Genomic DNA, 17,832 nt, shown 5'->3' with positions numbered 1-17,832 from the left:
ATGTAGAAATTTGATTTTCAAAATTTCACCACTGAAAGATCACTTAAATGCTTTTTAAAGATTGCAAAGATTCACCTAGAATGTGCTGGTAAGATCGATTACTCCACTGATTTTGATGAATGTGGAGGAAGATTGCCCCTCAAAAACTGACTTGATTCTCATCAGTGAAAGAATTAAAAGGTTAGCGTATCTTTCGTATCACAAATAACCGCAAACTTTCGCTGCAGGGAGGCCCTGGAGGAGTTTGCAGAGATGAAAGAAAGGGAAGAGAAGAAGGCAGACCTCGAAAGGGAGGAGAAAGAAAGAGATTACCAGGCTCGAAAGATGCATTACCTCCTCAGCACAAAGCAGGTTGGTCTACCTGTCCCTGACAGCTCACAGAAGCCACTGGGGCCCCCAGCCTGACAGAGATAAACGAGTAGGCTGAATGGGACATGACTTGTTGAAAAGATACTGCAAAGGCACTACTTTGAGTTCAATTCTGTGCTGCTCTGTAGGTGCGTGCAGGCACCCCAGCTGCCTTGTGACAGCAGCTTCTTGGAGGCAGCTGAGCCAGGCTGGTAGAAAGGTCAAGTCCACCACCAAGGGCATAACTTCCGATTCCAAACCCAGACTGAGTGGCTCATGCTTGTGTTGTGAATTGATCAAGAACTAAGAAGTTATTAAGTTGAGGTTGCTTTCACGTTGTCTCTGTGAACTGAGTGAATGTTGACATTAAAACCACCCTTTCTAAATTCTGATGCAAGTTTTCAGGTATAGCTTTTAACCAAACTGCATGAGCAGTTGCATCTTCGTATAGTGATGTACATGTAGAATTTGGAATATTAAGATGTTTCTTTTCTGATATGTGGGTAGGTTTCAGTGCCTCAGATCTCCTCATGGTTACTAAGAAAATATACACTGCATGTAGAATATTTTGCTCACAAAGAATAAGATTGTTGTTGTTTTTTAAAAAAGCATGAATTTAGGGATTGAAAAATGTTTTGTTACTTGAGCTTGAAGCTGTGCTGATTCAGTCATGTCTGACTCTTTTGCAACATCATGGACTGTAACCTACCAGGTTCCTCTATCCATGGGATTTTTCAGCCAAGAATACTGGCTGCTGCTGCTGCTAAGTCGCTTCAGTCGTGTCCGACTCTGTGCGACCCCATAGACTAGACGGCAGCCCACCAGGCTCCCCCGTCCCTGGGATTCTCCAGGCAAGAACACTGGAGTGGGTTGCCATTTCCTTCTCCTGGGCATCTTCCTGTTAGGGATTGAATCCGAGTCTCCTGCATCTCCTGCACTGCAGATGGATTCTTTACTGCTGAGCCATAGGGGAAGCCCAATGGGAGCTTGAGGCTGGAAACTAGCAACTTCTTGGGTTTTATTCTTTCTCCTACACTTCAAGCCCAGTTTTAGGGTTCTTGCTGAGTTGTATATGCAAATCTCTTCAGACAGGGAAAGCCAGTCCAATCCCAGTGGGAGAGAGTGAATCTAAGACTGAATGTCTTCCTTAGAGGTATCACGGTCAAAACCATAGTAAATACTGGTCTGGCTGTGTACATTTGGAACACAGGTCTCTTGTACCTCTGGCTTCTATTTGTTAGTCTAAACAACAATACTTTCAGTAATGATTACTATCTTAATATTTACTTTAATTTGGATAGCTGAACTGTCTTCATTTAACAGGCAAGGAAACTGAAATTCAGATAATTATGTGACTGGCCATAGACACAAAATTAGTAGTAATAGCTCTGGTGTTCAAACTGAGGTCTTTCCACTCTAAATACCCAGGTACTAATTTAAAGATAATTTGAAAACTAAAAAGTAGAAGTATTTTCAATTTTTATTATAAAATCCATAGCAGTGTAAACATTTTAGTTGTGTGATTAGTGAGCTACATTTTAAAGGTACAGAATTCCAAATCTTTGGAGCAAAACTTTTTTTTTCAAATATTAATTACTAATGGTAATTTCAATTTTGTTGAGACTAAGGGCAGCTGCAAATATATCCTGTAATTCTTTAAACCTAGTACTCATTCTTGGTGACAGTTTTTTTCTTTTGAAAATTTTGAACTCTCTTTATACTTATAAACTTTCTTAATCTGAGTTATGTGTGGTTTATATTTATGATTAGTGGTGTGATAGAGAAAGCAATTTTAAAAATGATGAAGTGGAATTTAATTGAAGCATCTGTTAATTCTGTTTTATCCAGAGTTGTTTAGTCATTGGGTATATAACGTAATAAATTAGAAAGACCATAAAGACTTAGCTGTTTTACTAATAAAAATAATACAATAGCATATATCCATGGAGTGCTTACCATGTGTCAGAGAATATGGTAGATATTTTATACATATTATTTTAAAAAGTATTTTGATTTCTTTTCAGTTTTAAATTAAATGCCTGGTTTAACAAATTATTTCACAAACTCAACCAGGTAACTTGACTCATGGACCTTTATGAATTTTCAAACAAATTACTATTGTGTTTGTGTTAACAATACAAGCCAACAAAGCTGTATCCCATTTTTCTCCTTGTTTACCCCTTGCTGACTGCTAGTAATATCTGTGTATATAAACTTCAGTTTAGTGATCACTTGTCCCCAGAATGTCCTGGCGTCCAATGAAATGATTCTTACCCTAAGTGAGAGCTTGGCTGCCAGCTCAGCTTTGTCTGATATAAATGCCCACACTCTTTCCACTGTACCACAGCCTTAAAGAAGAATCATTGGGAGATTACCTAGAATTGTCTGAGCCTCTGTTTCACTCTGCACCTTGAAAGAACATTGTGCAGATTAAATTTAATATGTTTAAAATGTTTCCAGGCCCTTAGAGAGCATTCAGTAAATGATAACAATCGTATTATTAGAATTTAAGCTGTTAAGGATAAACTAAAATTCCACACTTTGACTTTCTTCTGTTTGTTATAGCTGTTGGAAACACTCGTTTTCTCATTTCCCTTCTTTGCTTTCCTTTAATTATTAAAGAAAATTAGTTAGAAATCTTCATAATGATGCCGCCTACCTCTACATTTCATACCTGGCTTCACAGACCTGAGGGCAATACAGGGAAACGATATTTTTAAATCATCTTCCTAAGAGAGGAATATTGTAAACATGTCAGGAATTTTCATTTGAATCTTGCAAGTTGATATATTTTGTCATACTGAGCTTTAATATTTGATCACAAGTAACTGAAAATAAAAGTACAGGCCTTTGAAACTATAGACACACTGTTGATCCCAAGGCAAACTTCCGGCTTCCTTTCTTTCCTTTTCTTTTCTCTCTCCCTTCTTTCCCTTTCTTTCTTCTCTGATAGAATAGTGGCATCATCCTGTTCTCATCTGTTTACTTTGGTCAGGGGATTAGTTGTACCGACTGGAGAAGGCTACCCACTCCAGTATTCTGGCTTGGAGAATTCCATGGACTGTATAGTCCATGGGGTTGCAAAGAGTTGGACATGACTGAGCTATTTTCACTTTCAACAGGATGGTACTGGAAATTTTAAATGTTTTATTCCTTATATTCACCAAATTTGCTTTCCTTAACTTTAAATAGGTGAAAATTTTCATCATGAAATTAAAAAATTGAATTTTAAAACTGATATTACAGGTACAATTACAAATCAGCTTCACCTTCACAAAAATATGCAACACTGATATTTACTAAATAGAGTGAATATAAATCTTAACTTTAAAATTCATCAGTTACTCCAAATAATGTATTTTTCTTTACCTACAATCATTATGATACTATGCTAGGACTAGAATCAGGTCATATAAATGTATAGTATATACTCCTTAACTACAAGAATTCCCTCCAATTTCAGTCTCTTTGGAAGGGGTAGAAGGAAATTGCCAACTTTCTGATACAGCTTATGTAGGTAGTCTCACTGAAATTAACATCTTATGTTTATGATTTTGTTGATTCCATTTACTATTTTATTTTAATAAAAAATCTTTACATACTTTTCCAAACCTAAGCAAGACTCAGAGAATGAAAGGCATAATATTTCACTTTCAAGTATTCTTAATGATGTTTTTCAAGATTACTTGGCTATTGGAAACAAGTGAACTGCAGAAATAAAAATATTCCTAAGTCAAATGTTTATAGATTAATTGCATTGCCTGTTTTCAGAGTTTTGTTTTCAAATTATATTAAATACACATTTAAGTACAAAATAAAAGCAAAATATAAATTATTTTGAAAGGCTTGTGTGAATTTTAGCTCTCAATTTGTCCAGATATTTGAAAATTTGCTGAAAAAATATTCAAACCTAAATAACTTTTATTAAGTATAGGAGGATAAGAGAAGTTTTGTTGAGGTCTTCTGATAGTATTTTTAGCCAGGAGAAAGACGATATTTTATTAGTGATTTCAATAATTTAGGAATGACCTTGATGTAGTTTCTAGAATACTAATTTTCATATTAATTTCATAATTCTATAGCTTAATTTAGATGAGTTGAAATAAAACATTCAGACCATGCTTCAGAAAATGTGAAGAATTCTGTAAACTAAAATTGTATTTGTGAATTTATATATAGATAATAAATGAAGTCATGTGTTACTTAATGTATTAATTTTAAGATAATTATGCTGATATACTGATGTAGTTATACTGCCAGCATAGTTTTAAAGTCAGTTTTAAGCATATTTCTAGCACAAATCTAATATACATCTTAAAATAGTTCCAAAATCTATTACTAATTTTTAATGGTAAGAATTATCTCATCTTTATGCAAGCAAATGTATTAACACTAATAGGAATTACTCAGGTAAATAACTAATATTACAATGAGTGAATTAATAGACCCCTCAGGGTTTTATTAATTAAAAAGTTCAAGTCATACTAAAGCACCTTTTGTATATGTTTATTTCAATGAGAAAACTGAACATGGTAACTTATTTGCATAAATAATCAATCACCATTTACTAGTAGTAATAAGGTTAATTTGTTGCTACAGACATAATAGGATTAGTCAATTATATTTCCCAGAAAATACTGTTTGTTATGCACCCCATCACCTGTAACACAGGATTGAATTTAGTGCCCTTATTAAATGAACACATCAAAAAATCTCTGTCTCTGTAAAAGTTTTATGAAAAGAAAGCTAATTTTAGTTGATTTGAGTAAGTAAAATGCAAACACTGCTTACATTTGTAAATTTAATTTATCTTTCTGCAAAGATTGATTATTTAATAAAGTTATTTATTTTGATTCAGTAACCAGTCAAACTAAATCTAACACATATAGGACATATTTCCTTTGAAGAAAATCTCATTTGCAAATTTGTTTTATTCCAAATGAACAGATTTTCATTCCCTTGTCCTTGTTCATGGGTAATAAATTATGTTGTCTGCTCCACCTACTGGTAGATATATGCAAAGGACTATTGTTGGAGTCATTAGAAGATATTGCCTCTGAAGTGTGGCCAGATTTTTAAGGATCTTCCTGGAGGTCAGCAAAGTTACAGATACAAATGTAAAACTCAAGATCTATTCAGAAAAATTAATATTTAGAAATATAGGTTATATAAAATTATAGACATTAATAGTTTCCTGATTATATTACTTTCCTGAAATAGTTTCCTGAAAATATTACTCTTTTAAAAAATTTAATATGCCAATAAAAGGATAAATAAATACAAAATATATTTACAACTCAGTATATTAAAACTAGGCATATTTTATTTGGGGCTTCCCTGGTGACTCAGATGGTAAAAAATCTGTCTGCAATGCAGGAGACCTGGGTTCAATCCCTGGGTTGGGAAGATGTCCTGGAGAAGAGAATGGCTACCCACTCCAGTATTCTTGCCTGGAAAGTTCAATGGACAAAGGAGCCTGCTGGGCTACACTCCATGGCATCACAAAGAGTCAGACATGACTCAGTAACTGATACTTTTTCCACATTTTATTTTAGTTATGGAATTTAATAGTTTATACATATTCAAATTAGAACTAAAATGAAAAAATATATGCTTAATTAAAATTACATACTTAGTTAAATACATGTTTTGTGGAAACATCTTTCATGTCATTGCTGTATAATAGATTGTTAATGTTTCTCCCTTAATGGACAGTTAAAATTATCTTATCAATACTGAGATAATGACTTTCAGTTATTTATGATTCTTTAAAAAGACTCCATACTCTAATTAATATTGACAAAACTTTACTTTTAATTACTATATTTTTTTAGAGAAACAAATGGTTTCAGCTACTTTGCCTTTAAAATTGCATGAAATCTTATTTGTATACAGAAGGAAAATATCTTCATTTTAAAAATTAAATTTGATATGCCAGAAATTAAGTGGTAGTCTGTTGATATGTACAATATCTTTATAAGACAAATCTTATAAGATGCTGCTGCTGCTGCTGCTGCTGCTGCTGCTGCTAAGTCGCTTCAGTCGTGTCCAACTCTGTGCGACCCCATAGACGGCAGCCTACCAGGCTCCGCCGTCCCTGGGATTCTCCAGGCAAGAACACTGGAGTGGGTTGCCATTTCCTTCTCCAATGCATGAAAGGGAAAAGTGAAAGTGAAGTTGCTCAGTCGTGTCCGACTCTTAGCGACCCCATGGACTGCAGCCCACCAGGCTCCTCTGTCCATGGGATTTTCCAGGCAAGAGTACTGGAGTGGGGTGCCACTGCCTTATAAGATGAAAAATGCATAAATTAAGAAATACGGTAAAGCCTCCAAATCATTTATTGCTTTCAACTCTATGTTTCCAGTATCATAAGTGGGAAGATCTATGCCTCACATATATTAAATATGTGACTGCTTCCCTGGTGGCTCAGACGGTAAAGAATCCGCCTGCAGCGCGGGAGACCTAGGTTCACTCCCTGTGTTGAGAAGATCCTCTGGAGAAGCAAATGGCTACCCACTCCTGTATTCCGGCCTGGAGAATTCCATAGGCTATATAGTCCATGGGGTCGTCAAGAGTCAGACACGACTGAGCAACTTCCTCCCCGCTATTTTTTTATGTGATTGCTTGCTTTTAATTTGAGGTGATGAAATAACTGATGAATTGCAGTGTTTCAGTGTGCACCTGCCTCTGCGTACATGTGTGCATGTGTGATGTGTTTTCGCATACATGGTATGATTGGAAAGTGCCTTTGGGGAGTCATCTCATAAGGCATTGTCCTTAGACAAAGGTGTACCACAGCAATGGTTGGGAAACTCAAGGGTGATATTAAAACATACCCCTGTAAGAAATGCTCCTGGGCTCATTTTAGACCTCTTGATCCTTGTAAAACCAATTCTTTCACTTCAAAACATTAATTTGTTCGTTCCCAGTTTCTGATTTGATTTCTATCTCTGTCTGTCTCCCTCTCTCTCTAGGTTTATGACCATCCAGTTATCCTTCTTGAAAACACCAGCATTCTGATTATGTACTGCTCCTTGAATTACCTACAATTCATTGCACTCTCTTTTTACCCTCTCTGAGATGGAGAAGGCAATGGCACCCCACTCCAGTACTCTTGCCTGGAAAATCCCATGGACGGAGGAGCCTGGCGGGCTGCAGTCCATGGGGTCACTGAGTCGGACACGACTGAGCGACTCCACTTTCACTTTTCACTTTCATGCCATGGAGAAGGAAATGGCAACCCACTCCAGGACTCTTGCCTGGAGAATCCCAGGGACGGGAGAGCCTGGTGGGCTGCTGTCTATGGGGTCGCACAGAGTCGAACACGACTGACGCGACTTAGCAGCAGCAGCAGCAGCTGAAATGACTTAGCATTATAAGAAACTGATTCTAAGTGAGTGCAGGTACAAAGAGAAAAACTAGGTCCTGCATGTGAAAGGGCAAAGCAAGCCAGAACATCATGTACATTTCTGTGGTGACTTCCTGTGAATAGCACAAAACACTTTTATTCTATTTATCCTCACTATATTCTATAAAGTAGCAGTTATCTTACTGGTGACTAAAATGCTATTGTTTGGTATTCATTTTTCCCTGGACACTTGGCAGATATATTCTTTCAGGAAGATTATGTAGTGAATAAAGATTTGACCTACGATCTTTGGATTTTCAGTTTAAGAGGCAGGTCTTGAAGTTTGATCATTTGTTCTTGGTCCCAAGTGAACTGTCCACATCACAAAATCATCATATAATTTGTTACTATTGGCAGTCTCTGTTCAGAAAAGGCCAAGGACTGAACTACCATGAAGAATGAATTAGCTATTAACTTTTACATTTTATTTCCTTCCTCTTTAACATTATAGTTTTTATTATCCTGTAATATATGAAAGGGATAAAATTATCCATTATCAGAACTCTTTGAAGAGACAGACGAAGTGGTAAAAGAAAATATCTTGTTGTGTCCCTAAAATGAGTCCCTTTTCCACTCTTGTCTCCTTGCCATTATCAAACCACTCGCATCTAAGAATCAGAGGCAAAAATATGGATAAAAGCAAAAATTAAATTAAATTAAAAGGAAGACTTCTTAAGTAGAAAAGTGCCTAGCTACTTTTGTTACTTGTATTTTTTTCTTTTCGATATACTGTATTTTAAAAGATATTTTAATTTTTTTCTCTTTAGCAAATACCCTATAAATCTCTCCTGTACATGTGAACTGGGGTGGATTTATGTGTTGTGGGGCTTGAAGCTTATACAATTTGAGTATCCACGTTAAAGAAGGTAGTATGGCTGAAATGGTGAAGAATCTCCCTGCGATGCAGGAGACCTGAATTCGATCCCTGGGTTGGGAAGATCCCCTGGAGAAGGAAATGGCAACCCGCTCCAGTATTCTTGCCTGGAGAATTCCATGGACAGAGGAGCCTGGTAGGCTATGGTCCATGGGGTCACAAACAGTGGGACACAACTGAGTGATTGACACTTTCATTTCACTTCGTACAATTTCATGAGGTATTTACTTGTTGATGACAGCCACATCTCTGGAGCAACATGAGTTTTTAGATGATGGGTCTCTATTCTCCTGTGTTTCCTGTGATACATGGGTTTGTTGTGTCTCTGAAGGTGAATGGTGTTTGTAACTGCAGGGGAAGTACCAGGGAGTGTAAAGAGTGTTTCATTTAAGGAAATCCTTGGGTTGGTATGAAGACTTCTTCTGGGCCAATAGTACACATAAGTTAAAATAAAAGTAATAGTTACAGATGCAAAAAAAAAAAGATAGTGTACAGTCACAAATACAAGAAGACGAATACTTTTTTAGTGAGCAAAAATCATTTTGTAAACATTTCAGGTGTTAATGTGTACAATACCAGAACTGAAAATCTCAAAACAGAAGAGTAGTTTTATTAACTGCCTGCTACTCTATGTGTTCTCTGTATTCTGGCCTCATACTCGTTCATTCCTTCTTCATTGCCAGTAATTTTGTTATATTTTCTAGAGTGAGAAGGGAAATTTTATTCACTCTTTTCTCTAGGAATGTTGACCTAAATTTCTTATTCAGTTCAGTTCAGTCGCTCAGTCATGTCTGACTCTTTGCGACCCCATGAACTGCAGCACGCCAGGCCTCTCTGTCCATCACCAATTCCCAGAGTCCACCCAAACCCATGCCCATCGAGTCAGTGATGCCATCCAACCATCTCATCCTCTGTCATCCCCTTCTCCTCCTGCCCTCAATCTTTCCCAGCATCAGGGACTTTTCCAATGAGTCAGCTCGTCGCATCAGGTGGCCAAAGTATTGGAGTTTCAGCTTCAACATCAGTCCTTCCAATGAACACCCAGGACTGCTCTCCTTTAGGATGGACTGGTTGGATCTCCTTGCAGTCCAAGGGACTCTCAAGAGTCTTCCCCAACACCACACTTCAAAAGCATCAATTCTTTGGTGCTCAGCTTTCTTTATAGTCCAACTCTCACATCCATACATGACTACTGGGAAAACCATAGCCTTGATTAGACGGACCTTGGTTGACAAAGTAATGTCTCTGCTTTTTAATATGCTGTCTAGGTTGGTCATAACTTTCCTTCCAAGGAGTATGTATCTTTTAATTTCATGGCTGCAGTCACCATCAGCAGTGATTTTGGAGCCCCCAAAAATAAAGTCAGCCACTGTTTCCACACTTTCTCCATCTATTTGCCATGAAATGATGGGACCGGATGCCATGATCTTAGTTTTCTGAATGTTGAGCTTTAAGCCAACTTTTTCACTCTCCACTTTCACTTGCATCAAGAGGCTCTTTAGTTCTTCTTCATTTTCTGCCATAAGGGTGGTGTCATTTGCATATCTAAGGTTATTGATATTTCTCCCAGCAGTCATGATTCCAGCTTGTGCTTCATCCAGCCCAGCGTTTCTCATGATGTACTTTGCATATAAGTTAAATAAGCAGGGTGACAATATACAGCCTTGACGTACTCCTTTTCCTATTTGGAACCAGTCTGTTGTTCCATGTCCAGTTCTAACTGTTGCTTCCTGAACTGCATACAGATTTCTCAAGAGGCAAGTCAAGTGGTCTGGTATTCCCATCTCTTTCAGAATTTTCCACAGTTTCTTGTGATCCACACAGTCAAAGGCTTTGGCATAGTCAATAAAGCAGAAATAGATGTTTTTCTGGAACTCTCTTGCTTTTTCGATGACCCAGCGGATGCTGGCAATTTGATTTCTGGTTCCTTTACCTTTTCTAAAGCCAGCTCGAACATCTGGAAGTTTACGGTTCATGTATTGCTGAAGCCTGGCTTGGAGAATTTTGAGCATTACTTTACCAGCGTGGGAGATGAGTGCAATTGTGCAGTAGTTTGAGAATTCTTTGGCATTACCTTTCTTTGGGATTGGAATGAAAACTGACCTTTTCCAGTCCCGTGGCCACTGCTGAGTTTTCCAAATTTGTTGGCATATTGAGTGCAGCACTTTCACAGCGTCATCTTTCAGGATTTGAAATAGTTCAACTGGAATTCCATCACCTCCACAAGCTTTGTTCATAGTGATACTTCCTAAGGCCCACTTGACTTCACATTATTACTATAAAAAAAATTAAATGATGTATTTCTATTTGCTCATGCTGCATTATTGAGCTCAGTTTTGAAAAGGAGAGCTTCCATTTGTAAGGTAAATGATGAGAATCAAATTCTCCACTTATCACACATGTGAATTTTAGAATGATTTTCCATGGTCCAGTTTGTGGCAGTTTATACCCCTTTTCAAACCTTGTTTCTTGTCCACTACCCACATACTTCCAGGGCCACACACCTTAGGAAGTTTTGTTGCATTACAGTCTCTAGATCTGCATCTTTATTTGTAATGCTTGGTGAGTCTGACAGTGGGTTGCAGGAACATTCCTGAAAGTTATTCCTATACTGGGATCACTAACAAATTTTAAGTATACTTGTAAGTACCAGAAAAAAACAATCCACAAATATATATGTAAATATATCCAACTAAACCTAAATATATGAAAATGAAAGTGTTAGCCACTCAGTCGTGTCCAACTCTTTGCAACCCCATGGAATGTAGCCTGCCAGGCACCTCTGTCCTTGGAATTCTTCAGGCAATAATACTGGAGTGGGTTGCCATTTCCTTCTCCAATATATGTAAATATATCCAACTAAACTTAAATATATAGCTGCCTTCTTTCTAGCTTCATCCCGAACATGTCTACGCCACTCTTGTGCCACCCAACCCAGGCATGATCAAGGATAAGGCAGAATATAGAGTATCAGTGGAATTAACTGATTATTTTATTTTTTTCAAATTTTACAAAAATATACAACCATGTGAGCACATTGCCAGGGTCCCTCCCCTTGTCTTGGAGAGGGCACACCTTAAAGGAGGGGCCCAAAGGTTATGCTCATCAATTTCATTCTTATTTCACCTGTGGTTGGACTTCATTTTTGTACTGTGTGCAAACCCTGCTGCTCTGGTTGATCTTGCTCACATTAGATTTAACTTTTATTTTAATATGCTTAAAATAATCATCTGCTTAATCAGATAGTCAATCTAGCATTCAGACATTTAAATAAATTGTATTATTTTAGTCCTGTCTTTAAAATTGAAGCACCTGATTTTCTTTGGATCTCTTTTATTTGTTTTACATTTTATTTTATAAACTCAGGGTCCATTTACTTCCATCCAGTACATTGGTAAGTTTTTAATGTATTGGGTTATGGAATACAGAGAATTCTCCTTATATATTAAAAAATAAACTATATACATATGTATATTATGTATTTATATGTATATGTATGTTTGGTGGTTTGGTGCTTTAGTCGATAAGTCATGTCTGACTCCTGTGATCCCGTGGACTGTAGCCTACCAGGCTCCTCTGTCTATGGGATTCTCCAGGCAAGAATACTGGAGGGATTGCCATTTCCTTCTCCAGGGGATCTTCCCAACCCAGGAATTGAACTCAGGTTTCCTGCATTGCAGGCAGATGATTTACCAACTGAGCTATGAGGGAGGCCCAATAGGTATGTATACAAACATACAAATTCAGACTTGTATAAAATTTTTAATATTGTTTTTTGAAAAAAATAACATTTAACTAATGTTTATTGAGACTATTCTCTAATCACAATCTTAAAATATCAGTTCAGTTCAGTCGCTCAGTCGTGTCCGACTCTTTGCGACCCCATGAATTGCAGCACGCCAGGCCTCTCTGTCCATCACCAACTCCCGGAGTCTACCCAAACCCATGTTCATCGAGTCGGTGATGCCATCCAACCATCTGATCCTCTGTCGTCCCCTTCTCCTCCCGCCCCCAATCCTACCCAGCATTAGGATCTTTTCCAATGAGTCAACCCTTCGCATGAGTCAACTCCAACCCTTCCAAAGTATTGGAGTTTCAGCTTCAACATCAGACCTTCCAATGAACACCCAGGATTGATCTCTTTTAGGATGGATTAATTGGATCTCCTTGCAGTCCAAGGGATTCTCAAGAGTCTTCTCCAACACCACAGTTCAAAAGCATTAATTCTGCGGCGCTCAGCTTTCTTCACCGTCCAACTCTCACATCCATACATGACCACTGGAAAAACCATAGCCTTGACTAGACGTACTTTTGTTGGCAAAGTAATGTCTCTGCTTTTAAATATGCTATCTAGGTTGGCCCTAACCTTCCTTCCAAGGAGTAAGCGTCTTTTAATTTCATGGCTGCAGTCACCATCAGCAGTGATTCTGGAGCCCAAAAAAATAAAGTTTGACACTTTTTCCACTGTTTCCCCATCTATTTCCCATGGAGTGATGGGACCAGATGCCATGATCTTAGTTTTCTGAATGTTGAGCTTTAAGCCAACTTTTTCACTCTCCTCCTTCACCTTCATCAAGAGGCTCTTTAGTTCTTCTTCACTTTCTGCCATAAGGGTGGTGTCATCCGCATATCTGAGGTTATTGATATTTCTCCCGGCAAACTTGATTCCAGCTTGTGTTTCTTCCAGCCCAGCATTTCTCATGATGTACTCTGCATGTAAGTTAAATAAGCAGGGTGACAATATATAGCCTTGATGTTCTCCTTTTCCTATTTGGAACCAGTCTGTTGTTCCATGTCCAGTTCTAACTGTTGCTTCCTGACCTGCATACAGGTTTCTCAAGAGACAGGTCAGATGGTTTGGTACTCCCATCTCTTTCAGAATTTTCCACAGTTTCTTGTGATCCACACAGTCAAAGGCTTTGGCATAGTCAATAAAGCAGAAATAGATGTTTTTCTGGAACTCTCTTGCTTTTTCGATGATCTTAAAATATATTCTGTACCAAAACCTGGTAATACAAGGATAAAAGCAGAAGAATAAATTTGTTCATATTGTACCATCCCAAAAATAACCACTGTTAAAAATTTGGTTTATGTTCTTCCAGTAGTTTTATATACATGGATAGATATATATTATACTTAATTATATATAACATGTACATAAATGTGGGTCTGTTTTTTACTTAGAAATGGTATCCGATACAGTTTTAATAGAAAATTCATTTCAGGAAAGAATTAGGACAAAATGTGTCACAACAGTTAATTCCCATTTCCTGCAATGCCAAAGAATGTTCAAACTACTGCACAATTGGAATCATCTCACATGCTAGTAAAGTAAAATTCCCCAAGCCAGGCTTCAGCAATACGTGAACCATGAACTTCCAGATGTTCAAGCTGGTTTTAGAAAAGGCAGAGGAACCAGAGATCAAATTGCAAACATCCGCTCGATCATCGAAAAAGCAAGAGAGTTCCAGAAAAACCTCCATTTCTGCTTTACTGACTAAGGCAAAGCCTTTGACTGTGTGGATCACAATAAACTGTGGAAAATTCTGAAAGAGATGGGAATACCAGACAACCTGACCTGCTTCTTGAGAAACCTGTATGCAGTTCAGGAAGCAACAGTTAGAACTGGACATGGAACAACAGACTGGTTCCAAATAGGAAAAGAAGTACGTCAAGGCTGTATATTGTCACCCGGCTTATTTAACTTATATGCAGAGTACATCATGAGAAATGCTAGGCTGGATGAAGCACAAGCTGGAATCAAGACTGCTGGGAGAATATGCAAATTATATGTAAATGATACCACCCTTATGGCAGAAAGTGAAGAAGAACTAAAGAGCTTCTTGATGCAAGTGAAAGTAGTGAGTGAAAAAGTTGGCTTAAAGCTCAACGTTCAGAAAACTAAGATCATGGCATCTGGTCCCATCACTTCATGGCAAATAGATGGGGAAACAGTGGAAACAGTGGCTGATTTTATTTTTCTGGGCTCCAAAATCACTGCAGATGGTGACTGCAGCCATGAAATTAAAAGATACTTACTCCTTGGAAGGAAAGTTATGACCAACCTAGAAGCATATTAAAAAGCCGAGACATTACTTTGTCAACAAAGATCCGTCTAGTCAAGGCTATGGTTTTCCCAGTAGTCATGTATGGATGTGAGAGTTGGACTATAAAGAAAGCTGAGCACCGAAGAATTGATGCTTTTGAACTGTGGTGTTGAGAAGACTCTTGAGAGTCCCTTGGACTGCAAGAATATCCAGCCAGTCCATCCTAAAGGATCAGTCCTGAATATTCATTGGAAGGACTGATGCTGAAGCTGAAACTCCAGTACTTTGGCCAACTGATGCGAAGAGCTGACTCACTGGAAAAGACCCTGATGCTGGGAAAGATTGAGGGCAGGAGGAGAAGGGGACGACAGAGGATGAGATGGTTGGATGGCATCACCGACTCAATGGACATGGGTTTGGGTGGGCTCCGGGAGTTTGTGATGGACAGGGAGGCCTGGCGTGCAGCGATTCATGGGGTCGCAAAGAGTCAGACACGACTGAGTGACTGAACTCAACTGAACCTCAGGGTAAAATGTTCCTCCACTTATCCTTGTCCCTAGCACACCAGAGTTTAAATTGCATTGTATATAAATCTTTTATGGAAAATAATTTACAGCTAACTACTATTTACTTATTTCTTTTGGTTGTGTATAAAGATAATGTTGCTGGTAAGTTAATTGCAATCAATCCTAGCAATTTCTTCATTGATTAGACAAGACTGGATTTGGGGTGATTCCTTTTGATGTCACTAATTTTCTTAATGATATAATGAAACCCAAAATCTAGAAGTCCAAGGAAATTAATACCATTGCTTTAAGTAGATCTGATGAAATAATTGGGTCTGTAATACATTGTAGATTTGAAGATTTATTCCTCTTATTTTGACTACTTTTCTGTTTTTAGTATACTTCATAAATACTTTATGGGCTTTCTTTGTGGCTCAGTGGTAGAGAATCTGCCTGCCAAGCAGGAGACATGAGTTTGATCCCTGGATAGGGAAGATCCCCTAGAGTAGGAAGTGGCAACCCATTCCAGTATTCTTGCCTGGGAAATCCCATGGAGAGAGGAATCTGGCAGACTGCAGTCCATGGGATTACAGAGTCAGATGCGATTTAGCAATAGACTTTCACTTCACTTTCATAGATACTTTAGATTAAGACCAGTTCTAAGTTAGATGCTGTTATAACTGATACACAATGAAGAAGTGGAATTTGTTCGCTCATGATTCATCCTAGCTCTTCTGCAAGACCAGAGGAATAACTATATATAGATAAGCCCTGCTCTCCCTATTTAATTCCCTCTTCTCAATTGGAAAACTTCAGAAATCTTTCAACTGAGTATCTGGTGGCCAAATTTTAAAATCTCAGGCTTTGGTATAATTCATCTCCTTTCTTCCCTTCTCTTTTCTCCTTTACTCTTCCTCCATACCTCTTTCCCAGCCTTTATATCCAATAATCAAACATGCTCTGTATTAAAAGTAGGAACGTAGGGAGAGAAATTATACTTTCAAATGTTTCCTTAAAATAACTCTTAACTAAGTCAGTGGTTAAGATACTCAGTCATTGTCTAATGTAGCTAATTTGGTCAAAATCACTTTTAAAAACCTGAGTATTTGTTAACTTTTGAGTTTAAGTTCAGATATAGTCCAATATTCCCTGGTGGCTCAGCAGTAAAGAATCCTCCTGCAGTGTGGGAGACACAAGAGATAGGGGTTCAAACTGTGGGTTGGGAAGATCCCCTGGAGAAGGAAATGGCAACCGACTCCAGTATTCTTGACTGGGAAATCCCATGGACAGAGGAGCCTGGTGAGCTACAGTCCATGGGGTCACAAACAGTCGGACAGGACTGAAGTGATTGAGCACAGCATGCATAGTCCAACACAAGAAATTACCTATGACCTTGAGATTCTATGCAGAATAAATTAGATAAATATTTTAAAAGACACAGAAAGTGTTCTCAGTATTTTTTGTTTTTATTACAGTCACAAAAAACAAAGAGGAATTGCAATTGTTTATTTTAAAATGTATATAAAATGTTTCATTTTGATGTGTAGAGCATGATTTTAAGAATTTTAGTATAAAGTGGCAAGTTTCCTATGTAACCAATAGTCTTGTCAATTGCTGTTTCTATCTACTGTATGTCTTGACAGTTGGAAGTATTTCAGTCAAAAAGTGAGTTATGTTATCCACACAGTATCACAACAGACAGTAAAATAAAGGATGAGAAAATGGAAGGAAGGTGTGGAGAAAGGAGGAAAGGGGAACAATTTATCTTTAAATCTTAATCTGTGAATATCCCTTGGACCTAAAATAAATAAACTACATGTCTTAATTAGCTATTATTATACTGAAAGATTTGCCAAAATGATATAATCTTTCTTAGTTTTGAGAAAAGTTATGTTTTCAAGATGCTTATTAGTTTGTCTCCCTAATGAGTTGAATTTCAATGTTTATTCTTAAATTTATTCAGATTTATTTTTCCATTTACTTTTAAATTAAACCACGTATGTGCTGTACTTAGTAGCTCAGTTGTGTGTGACTGTTTGCGACCCCATAAACTGTAGCCCACCAGGCTCCTCTGTCCATGGGGATTCTCCAGGCAAGAATACTGGAGTGGATTCCATGCCCTCCTCCAGGGGATCTTCCCAATCCAGGGATAGAACCCAGGTCTCAGGCATTGCAGGCCAATTTCAGTTCTGATATCCATAGAAATAAACTGTGATCATTCAGTTCAGTTCAGTTCAGTTCAGTCGATCAGTTGTGTCTGACTCTTTGTGACCCCATGAACTGCAGCACGCCAGGCCTCCCTTTCCATCACCAACTCCTGGAGTCTACCCAAACTCATGTCCATTGAATCGGTGAAGCTATCCAACCATCTTATCCTCTGTTGTTCCCTTCTCCTCCTGCCCTCAATCTTTCCCAGGATCAGTGTCTTTTCCAATGAGTCAGCTCTTCGCATGAGGTGGCCAAAGTATTGGAGTTTCAGCTTCATCATCAGTCCTTCCAATGAACACCCAGGACTGATTTCCTTTAGGATGGACTGGCTGGATCTCCTTGCAGTCCAAGGGACTCTCAAGAGTCTTCTCAACACCACAGCTCAAAAGCATCGACTCTTTGGCGCTCAGCTTTCTTTATAGTCCAACTCTCATATCCATA

General features: G+C 38.0%; 1 protein-coding gene across 16 annotated transcripts in view; it reads left to right on the top strand.

Annotated features, from left to right (window-relative positions):
- The window catches only part of SPATA17 (spermatogenesis associated 17), a 307,877-nt gene that overhangs the window by 108,726 nt on the left and 181,319 nt on the right, over positions 1-17,832 (top strand). For all 16 annotated transcript variants that reach the window (XR_014054082.1, XR_014054083.1, XM_081491687.1 and 13 more), the window contains one exon: positions 228-351. Coding sequence is in view for 14 of the 16 variants with exons in the window: in XM_081491687.1 (XP_081347813.1) it covers positions 228-351 (124 nt within the window). In the remaining 2 variants the exon portion in view is untranslated. The remainder of the gene's footprint in view (positions 1-227; positions 352-17,832) is intronic.

The sequence above is a fragment of the Giraffa tippelskirchi genome, chromosome 5, assembly GCF_054371585.1.
Source record: "Giraffa tippelskirchi isolate mGirTip1 chromosome 5, T2T-mGirTip1v1.2.pri, whole genome shotgun sequence".
Lineage (NCBI taxonomy): Eukaryota > Metazoa > Chordata > Mammalia > Artiodactyla > Giraffidae > Giraffa > Giraffa tippelskirchi.
Note: the sequence above shows the minus strand (reverse complement) of the source record. Positions and strands in the feature narration are given on the sequence as shown.